Here is a 14,203-nt window from a genome sequence, read left to right as displayed (position 1 = left end):
TTATATTAAATAATTAAATTATCTTTTAATTTGATTTAATTATAACTAAAAATCACTATAGACCCACAAGACTAAATACAAAAACCCAACATGATGTACATAATACTAAATCAAAATCAAGGGTCAAAATCATGAATTCACATCACGTGATGAATTTAAAAGTGTCAAAATCATGAATTTGCATCACTTGATGAATTCAAAAGGGTAAACGACTAAGATACTTATCCTAATTTCTAGGACAATTGGTTTTAGGTTAGGATTTAAACTCAAGAATTATCTCTCCTCTTTTACCATTGAGATAGTCTGATAGGGCATGCTCATCCTGGTAATTCAAGGAAGTTGATGCCCAATACTTGCAATCTACATAAAATTTGAGCATGCACATACACATATAATCTAAACTAAATAGGCACTAGTGGGGAGTGGTGTATCATGTAGATCTCGACTAGCAAGTGACTATGACTCCCTCCCTCAGCTACATCAGAAGTGTCATACATTAAGTAAAACATACTAGTACACAATACACATGCAACTACGGGGTAAGTAACCATAGAAACTATATAAAAATCATTCATCTAACTAATATTATGAAATAAATGAAAGTCACTAAATGAAGATACATATATCATCATCAAAATAATCATGAACACATGAAATAACTAAGTAACTCAACACATGTATCAACTAAATATGAAATACATCTAATCGAATCTAGTTACCAAGTATTGCTAATCATAAAAAATAATCATAAAACTAGCCTAAAAGAGTTTGGCACTACGATAAGAAAATTCAACTAGGGTTAGGGATTACAAGAATCATTATCATTCAATCCATATAAACAATAGTGTTTTGTACCACTAAACTAATGTGATCTCTTCTTCATCTACACTGAAGTAGACACTAACATAGCCCCAAGCATCCCTAACAAATACTCAAATATATCCTCAAGTAAAGACATTGTAAAAATATCTGCAATCTACTCCTTTGTATTAACATGGTCCATTCTAATCTCTTTCTCTATAAATTTCTCTCTCAAAACATGATATTGAATAGATATATGCTTTATATTCCAATGTAACATAGGATTCTTAGACATACTCACTATACTTGTGTTATCACAATGTATGATAATATGATCTGTAAAAATTCTATCCCAATATCCTTCAATATTTGTTTCATCCACATAATCTAATTACAATTGTTTGTTGCTACTACATATTTTACATCGCTCTATGAAATAAAGTCTTGTTTCTTGTTTAGCTAAGAAACCAACTTTCCTCCAAGGAAAAATTATCCACCACTTACATTACTCTTTCTATCATCCATATTGTGTGCCCAATCTACATTAGTATATGCACATAGAGTAAAGTCATTTGATCTTTCATGCTATAACCCAAAATCAAGTGTACCCTTGAAATATCTAAAAATCCTTTTTACTTCAGGTTAAGGGGAACAATAGAGAAAGATAAGATGTCAATACCAAATGGTGATGGAAAAAAACTATTCATATTTTCTAATGTTATCTTTCTTGGTTATCTCAAAAGATTAGTTCTAGTCAGGTGTGGGGAATGGTTTGGAGTTGGAGGATGGTGCTAAAAGCCAATGGGTAGAGATTAATAGGAGAAAGAATAAATTCCTAGCTACTATCCCATTCTCTAATATTATTTCAAAGAGTAATTCTAAACCAGATGCAAATGGTAAGAAGTATGGTTCAGGTAGGAAGAATAATAAAGAAACAAGAGAAATGGTAAGTAAAACTATCATTGCAAATGGCAAACAATTGACTATCCTAGAGAGTTTTATCAAAAGTTCCAAATTAAGATTATCTCATGGAACATTAGATGATTGAATGCTCCTCATAAGTAGGATATGTTTTCAGATGTGGTTCCCAATCATAAACAAGATTTTTTTGGTTCAAGAAACTAACAAGAATAGAGGTAAACTGGAAATTCTTTCTTTTTTCAAGAATGGAAAATTTTTGGTTTTTAGTTTCCAAGGAGTGTTAGAGGTGTTGTTGTCTTTTGAAAAGAGGCAATTGTTGAAGGTGAGTTTCTTATTTCAGAGAACAACCTTTTCTGTATTAGATTTTATGATATTAGAAATAAATTCACTTGGATCCTTTCCAACATTTATGCTCCAAATTTAAATGCTGGTAGAATGGATTTTTAGGAAATAATATCAACATTTAGGATTTCTTTACATCAATTCATTGGTTATTTTTAGGGGATTTCAATACAAATCCTAGGGATTTTGAGAAAATTGGTAGGTTTTCAATTGAGAGTCACCTAGAAGCTAGATTGGATTTCATGAAGTTTATTGATTTCCAAGCTCTTTTGGATGTTGAGCTCCAACGTTTGAGTTATACTTGGTTGAACCATAGATCTAGTTATGAGTTGACTTGAGTTAAATTGAATAGATCCCTCATTTATGTTGACTATATTAATTTGTTTTCCTACTTTTTCATTGCTTTACCTAAAGTTGGTGTTGACCACTTCCTTATCTCTTTGGTTGCTGACCCAGTAGCCATCAATAAGAAATCTTCATTTATATTTGAGAATATGTGGATCAAACAACATGATCTAAGATTTAAGATTAAGGAGTGGTGGTATATTTGGATTGATTGTCTAGCTATGGTTAGGTTAGCCAAAAATTGAACTTTGCTAAAGGTAAAGTTAAAGTCTACAATAAGGAAATTTTTGGGATATCTTATAAAAAAGAATGAAACTAAATTAGAATATGAGGTTATTCAAAAGAATATTCAAGATTCTAGGGATATTCAATGTTTAATTGTCAAAGAAAAGGCTATAATGGATAAAATATCATGATATCATTACCAAAGATGAAGTCTATTGGAGATGAGAATCGAGAGCCCAATGGCCTAATTTACTATATAAAGCTAGCAATTTTTTTCACCTCAGAACTTCTAAGTATAAAATAGCTAGTAGAATCTCTAGTATTTTGACTATTAATGGTGTGAGAACTACAAATAAAGAGATCTCTAAAGAATGTTTTGGTTTTTTCTCTTCCCTTTTTTTAAAGATATTTCTCTATCAGTCACTTATTTAGATAAGATAATTGACGATATCCCTAACATTTTGGAAAAGGAGTAGAACAAGATGTTGGTAGCTATTTAGTCTATTGAGGAAATTAAGAAAGTTGTTTATTCCTTCAAAGGATAAGAATCCCTAAGGCCCAATGGATTTCCAATGATTTTCTTTTAGGACTTTTGGGATGTCATGGGGAATGATCTCTACTATGAACATAAAATAATTCTTCAACTCAAATAATTTTCTCTAGGAAAAAAAATCTACTTTTATTTTATGGATTCCTAAGAAAGTTGGAGCCAAGATTATGAATGAGTTTAGCCCCATCCATTTCTATAATTAAGTTTATAAAGTGTTATGAAAAGTGTTGACTTCAAGATTACTTTCTTTCCAATCAATAGTCAGCTCTTAAGAGAAAAATTCTTTATGCATGGGCACTGAATCTTGGATTCCATTACCAAAGCTCATGTATTTGTTCATTCAATTGCTTATTCTAAAAGAGAATGTTTCATAGTTAAACTTGATCTCTATAAGGCCTTTGTCCTTGTGTACTCAGACTTCTTGTACAAAATCATTAAACCCTTTGGGTTCTATAATAGGTATATCAAACTTTTTTAACAACTAATATCTAACACTTTAGTGATGGTCTTAGTCACTGGCTCCTATTCAAGGAGCTTGACATAGGGATACCCTATCTCACCAGTCCTCTTTTCTTTAATGATAGGATCTCTTGGCTGCCTATAGAGTTCTAGAGTTTCTTCAAGGATTCTTAAGGGCTTGAAACCCTCATTTGAGGATGTGGTGTCCATGCATGAATAATTTTTTGACTATATAGTGATAATGGAAGATGCTTTGATCAAGGAGGCAAAAGTGTGTAAATTTTTATTTTTCAAACTAATAGTTTTTCCTAGACAACTCATTAACTTGGAAATTATCTCTCTCTACTTTATTAACACTCCTATTATTGTATGGGGAAGAAATGCTAAATTTATAGAATGTGAGATTGGGATCTTGTTGGCCTCCTATCTTGGTTTTCCACTTGGCTTAAAATCTCCTAATTCTTTTTGGTCTTTATTTATTGAAAGATTTCAAAGAAAATTGGCGAGATGGAAAGGTTTTATTCTTAGTGAATCTAGTATATTGTAGTTGATTATGTATACTATTCAAAGCCTCTCAATGTATGCCATTATATTGTTCAAAATCCTTGGGAAGTTTCAAGAACCAATGGAAAGAATACAAAAAATATTTCTTTGCACAAGTGTGGAAGTTAGGAAAAGAGTAGTTGCCTCAAATTTAGTTTCTAAACCAAAAACAAGTTGGGGTTTGAGCCTAAGATCTATAAACTATGAATAATGCTCTTATGGCTAAGAAAATTTGCCAAATTTATGGAGAAAGGAAAGATTGGAATATTATTGTTCACACCAAATACTTGAAATATTTTCTTTTTCTAGAAAACTATATTAACAACAATGAAAGCTTGACTTGTTCTACTTTTTGGAAAGGCATCTAGCAAGCTAAAGCCACTACCAAATTAAAAGCTAGATGGAAAATTAAAATTGGTCAGATTATAGACTTCTAAAATGATTTTTGGCTTCTGGACAAACCCCTTTCCTTAGTAATAATCACTAAATTGATTATAGAGAGATGTTATTAGTTATTTGGATTCAAGGTTTGAAGTTACTAGAGAGAAGATCAATGGATGAAATTAGGGAAATCTCTCCTGAATTAAAAGATATTCAAACTAGCTTCAATGTTGTAGCTATCAAGTTAGGGTCTAAGAATTCTTTAATTTGGTATGGAGATCCATAAGGTGCTCACTCTATTTCCTTAGCTTTTGAAGCTCTTCAACTTTGTGAAGTTTCCCCTTTTGTTTGGGCCTCTATTTGGAATAAAATTCTCATTCCAAGAATTCATATTTTGCTAGTGGTTGACTTTGCAATAAAAGATTCTTACTTCAGACAATCTTAGCAAAGAGGTTTGTGTTTACCTAATAGTATTTTTTATGTGCAACTTGGGCTGAATTTATGAATCATATTTTTATATCTTTCTAGTTTTCTTGGAACACCTGGATGGAGCTTTTTAAAATGTAGAATCTAAGTTGGACAATGCTTAAGAATATTAGGGACCTTTGGCTAACGTGGAAAGATTTTAAATGAAATTATATTGAAATGAATATTTGGAGGCTAGTTTTCCTTCATGTAGTTTGTAATATTTTGAAGGAAAGAAACACTATGGATTTTAGAGATTTATTTCAACCCTACTCTTCAATTTCTCATCATACTAAGAAATGCATCATTTAAAATTTTAATAACATGTTCAAGAATAAAGTGGACTTTTATTCTAGTGGAAATATAAGTTGAAAGAAAAATTTAGATGTTGTGGTCAAAATTAAAAGAGAAAATGCTAGATGGGATCATCCTCCAATGGGTTGGATTATGTTGAACTATAATGGAGTCGCAAAGTGAAATCTGGGTATGACTGGATGTGGAGCTATTATAAGGGATGATCTAGAAAATTCATTATAATTGATATAGAGGTCTTGCTTGGCATCTGAACCAATCACCTAGTTGAAACAATAGGTCTTCTTCATGGGTTAAAATGGCTTAGTGATATTGAGGCTAAGAGAATCTAGATAGAAGGGGATACGTAGAAAATATTAAACTACCTAATTCTTTGATTCCTTCATGGTCTATATAAAATGTAATCAAGGGAGCCAAAAGATTAATATTTATGCTTGATAAAGTGTTTATATTCCACTTATATAGAGAAGTGAACATGTTTGTTAACTCACTTGAAAATGAGGTAATTAAAAAGGGAGCCATTGCATGCTGGAATCCTATGGATGAGATCATTATGAAATTAAGGTTCTTGTTAATCATATATTTTGGGAAGTTCTTGAGTAGTAATAGTGTGGTAATAAAAGCTTCACTTGTATTATGGGTAATTTTAGTGTTGTTTCTTCTTGAGAAAGTTTATTACTCAAAGAAAATTTAAGTTAGTTTGGCTCTACAACTAGTTGAAATGGGAGGGAGATTGAGAAGAAGAGAACAAAAAAATTGTGAAAATTTGAGGAAGGAGAAGGAAGTTTGGGAACATTGGAGGAATGGGTATAGTTCCCTACATGGAAAAAATGAAAATGGTGAAGCTTGAAGTAACTAAGATGTTGTTGAAGGATTGGAATTATTGCAAAGTTAACATGGGTGGAAGGAAATTGTAACTCAATGTCATGGTAATGGAAAAAATTATGGGTCTCAATGCTAAAGGTAAGCTTTTTCTTGGTGACCTAATGCATTCTGAGATGTCTATTAGGAAATTTCTAAAAGAAACAAATGATAATTTTGTTAAAGAAAATAATGTTCTTTATATTGGTTCATCAATCAAATATATTTGGAAGCATGTTCCTATTGTTGTAATGGAGTATGTTTTTCTTGATGGGAGATATGATAGATCTTATACTTATCACTTTGTGTTACCTAATCAATATAGATACAAAAAGAGGGTTTGTTTTCCATTCTACCTAGTTTTCTCCTTCTCTCATAATATCAATGATTGAAGTTCCAAAACTAACAAATTGATCTTACATGAGGGCCTTATGAGGAAGGTTAAGAGTTATGTGGAAAAAAAATGTTCCAGATTATGTTCTAGAGAAGATTTCAGAACAATGTATTAAGATCGAAGGTTTGGGGGAAAATTTGGTAAAAGGTAAAAGGAGATTATGTGAAATAGAAATGGAATCTCCTTGATCTTTAAAAAGGAAGAAGCCTAAGGTTAATTATGTGGAGCTTATTATTGAACTAGAAGAAGAAAGTGATTATGAAAAGAAAAAGATGTGTTTGAGGGGAAGGTGAAAGAAAAGATGGATACAAAAAAAATGAGGAAACTGAAAATTCTAAATTAGTTGAAAATTTTCCTTGGGTTAGCAATATCCCTATTTCCTCTCCTCACCATTTTAAATTCAAAATGGTATAAACTCTGTTATGGCTACCAAAGAAAAAGATAACCAAGCTACTCAGGAGAAAGTGGAAGAAGAAGGGCTCAAAGAAATCATAAGCCTTATTGACTATGATGAGCCTCTTTAGCATGATCTTATTATTTTTCCCCAACAAGTTCAAGGAAAGGAGATTAATAGTCAAAGTCAGAGTCAAAGTTAGAAAGTAAATGAAAAAATGAACAAGCCTTTATGTGAGGAATTTTTTTTTTAAAAGGCTAGGATTCCAATGCTGGAACTGGTTGATGTGGAGGATCTTAACATTAAGCTTATGTAGAAAGATATGTATAATTTGGCAGTTGGCCCTCCTCATCTTGTTTTAAAAATTGTAAAATTAGTCTCCCTCTACTCTCTCAGACTTGATAAATGGACCTTCCATTCCTTTAAAATAATGATTTTAAAATGCAGACGTCTAGAAGGAAAAATTGAGGACTAACATAATAAAGAGGATGAGAAGGGGTTGAAGGAGAAGGAGATGGAGAAAAAGGGTAGCCTAGAGTTGATTGAAGAGCTAAAGAGAAAAATTGACAAAATGGAAAATGTGACAAAAGATGTTATGTCCAAATGCCTGGGTCTTCTTAAAACTTTCGTTGATTACATGAACAAAATGTTGGGTAATTTGGATCTAGAAAAGGAGGTGAAGCTTGTGCTCAATCTGGAGGAAGCTAAGAAAGAAGTGAACGATGTTGGTCATCAAAAATGTACCCAATCCAACACCAAGAAGAAGTAGAAGAAAGGGAACAAGATAGAGAAAAAAGAACTCATAGAGAAGATCAAAGGCATTCAGTAGGAGGTGAAAGATAATGTGGAAGAGTTAGTTTAGCTTCTTTCACTTGTGTATTGTCTCTTTTTTATGTGTTCTAGATAGACTATTAGTGTTTTAGTTCGTTCTAGTTTTTAAAGTTGGTTTTTTCAAAGGTAGTACTAGTTTTGGTTATGGGTGTGTCATTTATTCTGGAAACTATTTCATTTTAGATCTTTCATGTTTAAATCTTCAAACAATCAATATAATGTCATTGCAAACCCAACCATAGACAAAAAAAATTACCAAACAATTTATAACTATAAACTAATTATTAGCCTAAACTAGTAAAATATATATTTATGTAATATGTTAGTAAGCTTTGTACATGAAATTCTAATATTAAGTTTATTTATTTAAAAGAGTAAGGATTTGTTTGTTTTAGTTCTATAAAAAACTTTTAGCACAATAGTAACATCATTCCTTACCTTACGATGTAGAGAGTTTGTGCACTCCATAAGACGTGATTCCTAATGGACTCATTCAAAACCATTAGACTTTCCCAATAAACTAAGGGCCCATTAACTTATTCAATCTTTTTAATATAAAAATAGACAATAACAAATTAATATAAATTTACAAATTCTAAAATACTCTTCAAACTTTATTAAATTTCTTAAACTAATTAATCAGTTCTTCCAACTTATACAATTAAAAGCTAAAATATATATATTTTAAATCTTTAAAAAAATAATACAACTGAGATAAAACCTAAAAGATATAGAATATTTTTTGAGCTCTCAATATATAAAAGAAAATTTTTAGTCTCCATTTAAAAAAGGAAACAACGTTTTCAATGTCACAATAGTTCTGTCAGCTTTGGACAAGGTCAAAACTGTTGGGCCCATTTTCCGTTACACCAAAAGCCATGACTGTTAGTGAACATGGAACACCACATAATTAACCACCTGTGGGCAGGGGAGTGCGTCGCATCACCCAACAATCTCCCCCTCGACGCGCATACCAGGTGCTTACGCGAGTCGGGAAGGCACCGAGGAGATTTGAACCCATGACCAGGCCAAAACCAGGCTTTGATACCAATTGAAAGGATTTAAACAAAGAAATTAAATGTCGCAATAAGAAGAAATACACAACACCGGATTTATCCTGGTTCACCACAATTAGTGACTACGTCCAGACTGCAGAGTATTGAATTAATAAGAAAAAGTTGTTTACAAAATGAGCAGGAGCAGCATATAAATGAGCTCCAATAATATTACAAATGAAGAGTCTTTGGAAACCAAGAGACTCGATATTGGAGGGAACAAAGATGACTGTTGGCCTTCACAATATCAACAAACTCCCACCTGAAGGACAACCAATGCTGCAACGGATCACCCAATACCCTGCTCAAAAAATGATCTATCTTTTCTTCACAAGCCCAAGAGAAGTTCTAGCACATTCGAACTTCTCTTTGGCAACAACCTTCGTGAATATATCAGCCGGATTGGTTTTGGTGTCAATCTTGACAACATTCAGCTTGCCCTCTTCGACTGCATGACGAACAAAGTGAGCATGTGCATCAACATGCTTGGAGCGACGTTGGGATGACTGATTATGTGCCATGAAGATCGCACTACGGCTGTCACAAAATAGATTATATTCATTTTGACGAACTTTCAAGTCACGAAGTAACCGCTGAAGCCAAATCATTTCCCTTGCACCCTCGAAAAAGAGCTAAGTATTCAGCTTCAGCTGAAGAAAGAGCAATGGAATGTTGCAACCGTGATGCCCAGCTGATCGCAGCTCCAGCAAATGTGAAGGTGTAACCAGTGGTAGACCTTCGTTTATCCAAGTCTCCAGCAAGATCAGAATCAGTGTAACCTTGTAGCTGAATTTTGTTTCCACCAAAACATAAAACATAATCTGAAGTGCCTTTTAGATACCTTAGTATCCATTTGACGGCTTCCCAATGAGCTTTTTCGGGATTGCTCATGAACCTGCTCACAACTCCCACCGCATGAGCAATGTCAGGGCGAGTAGAAACCATAGCATACATAATACTACCAATGGCTGATTTGTATGTAATTTTCTCTATAAATTCTTTTTCTTCTTGTGTTTGAGGACATAATTCAGAACTTAATCGAAAGTGACCAGCAAGAGGAATAGGAGTTACTTTTGATTCAGCCATGCCAAATCTGTCAACAACTGTGTCAATGTATTATTTTTGAGACAAAGTGATTTCCCTCTTTTTCCTATCCCTTGTGATTGTCATGCCAAGAATCTTTTTGGCCACCCCTAAGTCTTTCATTGCAAATTGGCTTGCCAATTTTTTTTGGTGTAACAGCAAATGGGCCCAACAAAAACCCGCAATGCTGCCCAAAATTTAAAGTTAAATGAACATTGACGTAGCATAATTCCATTTAATAAAAAGATCTTTTTCAAACCCTACATATTTCCATGTAATTAGTCTGGCTGCCTATAAAAAAAGCGAAAAATGTGTGTCCTTATTTTCTAGAAACCCTAGAAATAAGTAATATACCTATAACAGACACGAAAGGTCTGACGTATGAAGAGTAGGCCTCACTCCTCGCCAGTTTACCGGGTCATAAATATAAGATTAAGAGAAATTAATGTAGATCTAGTGATTGTTAAGAGTTACAATTAAGTGATATTGGGTTTATTGGTGAAGTTGAATGGTTCATAAAGAGTCTATCAAAGATCATGTCTTATCCATCATTTTGACAGAGTGAATACCCGTCAATCCTTGACTCTATGTTGAAGAGGTTTCAAGCAAGAGTGGGCCTGTAACAGATTTCTAAAAAGTTACCTTAACTGATAGACAACTCACTGACTTCATCCCACATCTGAAACCTCTATCAAAATAAATAAATAAATTCCAGTCACTGATGGTGATTTTTTAATTTCTGCAATTGACACAATCAATTTGATTCTTTCTTCAGGCATGACCTTCACCTGCTCCCTAACACTATTTAAATGACCTCCACATTATGCTTTCAGAGTAGAACCAAATTTCTCAGTTACAAAATTTCCAAGTTTTCTAGTGATGGATGGAGAAGGGGAAGAATTCCATTTCCTGGATACCTTTGGAATCGTTGGAGAGGCACTGAAAATTGTACGACGTGAGGCGAAGCTCCTGGGAGCCATCGCCTTGACATTACTGCTTCCTCTCTCCCTTGTAATCCATGGCCACACTTTATTCTCAGCCCCCCTCCTCAACAAAATAATGATGAGCAACGTCTTACTCGGCATAGAAGCCGGCAGCCCTGCAGCAGAAAACGTCCGCCACAGCTTGCACACACAGATTGAGGAGTTTCTAGTGCTGACAACGCTGTATGCAACCCTAGTTTTTGCATTCTCGTTGTTGTCCAGGTCAGCAGTGGTGTACACCGTGGCATGCATCTACGCGGGGAAAGAATTGTGTTACACAAAGGTTATGAGCATCGTGCCCAAAGTATGGAAGCGTCTCGCTGTCACTTTTCTCTGAGTTTTCCTCGTTATGTTTCTATACAATTTGGCCCTAGCGGGGGGGCTGTTTTGCTGGTTTTTATTATTTAGAGTGGTTGGACTTAAGACGTGGACCCTCTTTGGGGTCGTTGTTATTGTCATTGTTGCTCTATTCTTCCACGTGTACATAGCCACGGTGTGGGAACTTGCCAGCGTGGTATGTGTTGTGGAGGATAGACAGGGATTGGACGCCTTGAACAAGAGCAAACAAGTTATGAGAGGAAAGAGGGATACGGCGTTGACGTTGTATGTTTTGTATGCGCTGCTTGTGGTCGTTATTAGTGGTTTTCAGAGCTATTCAATGTATGGAGAGAGGGAGCAGGGGATGAGCGTGGGAGTTATTGCCGCGGTGGTGGTGTTGCAGTGTGTTGTTGATTTGGTGTGGCTGCTCACACAGGCCGTTCTTTACTTTGTCTGCAAATCCTCCCAGCATGAGGACATAGATAAGTTGACTCTGTCTAAACATTTGGAGATGTATAAGGAGGCTATCTGCTTCTCGATGGTGCCCTTATGCAGTTTGAGATGTCTAGCCCATAGAGGATGTTCGGAGAAATAAGAGAGATTTTTTAAGTTATTGCTTAGACCAGTTTCACATAAAACTCTAGGGCTAAGGAACTTGATACTTTAGTTTGAGGGATGTTTTCAAAATAGGGAGTATCCTAAATTGTATCTTATAAGAAAAGGTCATAGATAATATATAGATTGTATATGGTAAGATTGAATTAAATGAAAGTTAAATTAAACTTTTAATATTTTAATATTGCTTTATGTTTAAGTTGTAGAACTTGTTATTTCTTTAATTATAATTAGAATTATTTCAAAAGGAACAAAATATTTTCATTACATAAGTACATGATAGACCTGAATCTATTATAGAGACTTGTGTTTCTCAATAGTGTTCTTAAATAGCTTGAGATGTCATGGCATGTAGAGGCTATTATAGAGAATAAGAATGTTTCCAATTGAGTAATAGTTTCAAAATATGAAGTTTCTTATATTATCTTATAGATAAAAGAAATATATATCTAACTGTCCAAGATAAAGCATTTGAGCTAATGTAATAGAATAGATTAAAATAATCTTTATTTTTCTCTTTTTTTTAAGTTTATCTTTTGTTGTTATCTTTTAATGTTGGTTTAGTTTTATTAATAAATGGCACACAAGTCTAGTACAATTACAATTCTTTTAAAAAGAGTGAGATGTTTTCATTAGGAAAGCACTAAAGGAATCTAGATCTATTATAGTAAAAACAACCTTGAAGTAAAATTGGGAAAGTTTGATGAGTTGTAAAACTATTAAGACTCACACAAGGAGAGCTTTAGAGTAAAGAACCAGTGAAAATAATTATTCTTAACCATTAACTTATTATATCACCTTATAACACAAACTCGAGCTAAAATAAGTTTTTAAAGGACCCTAGAAACCATTACAATAAAAAAAATGTTTTTATTTACAATCCAAAATACAACACAATGAAAGGACCCATCAAGTAGCCAACAAAATGAAGCTACTAAAAATTAGATAGAAATAACTAAAAATGATGCTTAATAATCTAATAGTAAGGGAATGACCCAAAGATTAATTATCTAATTTTTTTTAAATTTTAATCTTCTAGTTATGACATATGTAAAGGTGAATAAAGAACTACCAAATCTCCTAGGTATGACGAGGTTCAAACAAGCTAAAAAAAGGTTAATGTTGCATGAAGGGACCTAAGTCTACCATAGAAGGGGAGATATATCTAATATCACAATCCTTCAACTTTCCAATACAATAGGGCACATGACCCCCAACTAAGAGAAAACCAGGTCTATCTAGTTGATTATTCAAAGAGCTATTAGAAAGGCCCAAAATGGATAAAGGCACATTAGCTACTTCCATATACCATTTTTTCAAATCATTGATAATTTTTATAGGAATTGATTCTCACTATAGAAGGGAACTGGGAATGATAACTATGATAAGATTACTAACTCTTCCCACACAATACTAGAAACAAGGGCATAAATTTTTTTAACTTAAGAAAATACTTTACATATATCAAATATAGATGAAGGCACAACAAAATCCTTAAACAAGTGAAGATTTGAAATCCTATGCACAACAAAAATAAAATAAAAGGTGGTAGAATCTAGCACAAAAATGGAAGCAAAAAGATAGTCTAATATTTCTAATAATATTAATAAACATATAACTACATAGATTTCCAAAACAATAGAATTGTTAGTGTTATTGTCAATAACCATATTAAATTATCATTTGAAGTTACATGATGAAGTCATCAGTGATTATCATGACTCAACCTTCTCCACATCTAAATGCACATCATACCATAAAATAAGGCGCCCACTATATTTACTTTTTCTTTATCACTTTCAATCATAGCATGAAATAAATCATATGAATTTGTGTCAATGCATCTATGCATGTGCGCAAGAGAATAAATCCCTATCTTAGTATCTTTGCATTGGATGATAGGATAGCCAAATTTGGACACACCTCTTCCACTAAAACTTGTGATCTTTACATGTACTTAGCCTCAAAGTTTCCTGCTCAAGAATAGATATGTGATAATGCATATAAAAAATATTTTATATGTCACACCATGCACCTAAAACTTTGAGATGCACACAAGATGCTCAACCAAAGCATCAATGAATATTTCCATCTTGTGTTTAATATTTGTTTTTACAAAAATCAAATATCCATTTAGCATATGACTCCTACATAAGTTCTTCATATAGTATTCGTCCTACTTAAAAATTAGGAAAATTTATCTAGCAACATTTGGACATATGTTGAAAAGTACATGTACTAGGAATCGTTTAACATGTGGTAGTTGTATTTTGTGGATTAGTTGCATAAGAGCTTTATATAGACATGTCATGTTGGTGGTGACTT

General features: G+C 33.2%; 1 protein-coding gene across 1 annotated transcript; it reads left to right on the top strand.

The window, feature by feature from the left end:
• Positions 1 to 11,294: 11,294 nt before the first annotated feature.
• On the top strand, positions 11,295 to 11,858 carry LOC149531806 (uncharacterized). The gene has a single exon (XM_089808401.1). The coding sequence runs from the start codon at positions 11,295 to 11,297 to the stop codon at positions 11,856 to 11,858; it is 564 nt and encodes a 187-aa protein (XP_089664527.1).
• Positions 11,859 to 14,203: the final 2,345 nt, after the last annotated feature.

The sequence above is a fragment of the Cupressus sempervirens genome, chromosome 11 (genome assembly GCF_028749045.1).
Source record: "Cupressus sempervirens isolate cs-2001-9-10 chromosome 11, ASM2874904v1, whole genome shotgun sequence".
NCBI lineage: Eukaryota > Viridiplantae > Streptophyta > Pinopsida > Cupressales > Cupressaceae > Cupressus > Cupressus sempervirens.
Note: the sequence above shows the minus strand (reverse complement) of the source record. Positions and strands in the feature narration are given on the sequence as shown.

What these genes read in the sequence shown, in the direction of transcription:
- LOC149531806 (XM_089808401.1), top strand. Translation starts at nt 11,295, where the DNA reads ATGTTTCTATACAATTTGGCCCTAGCGGGGGGGCTGTTTTGCTGGTTT.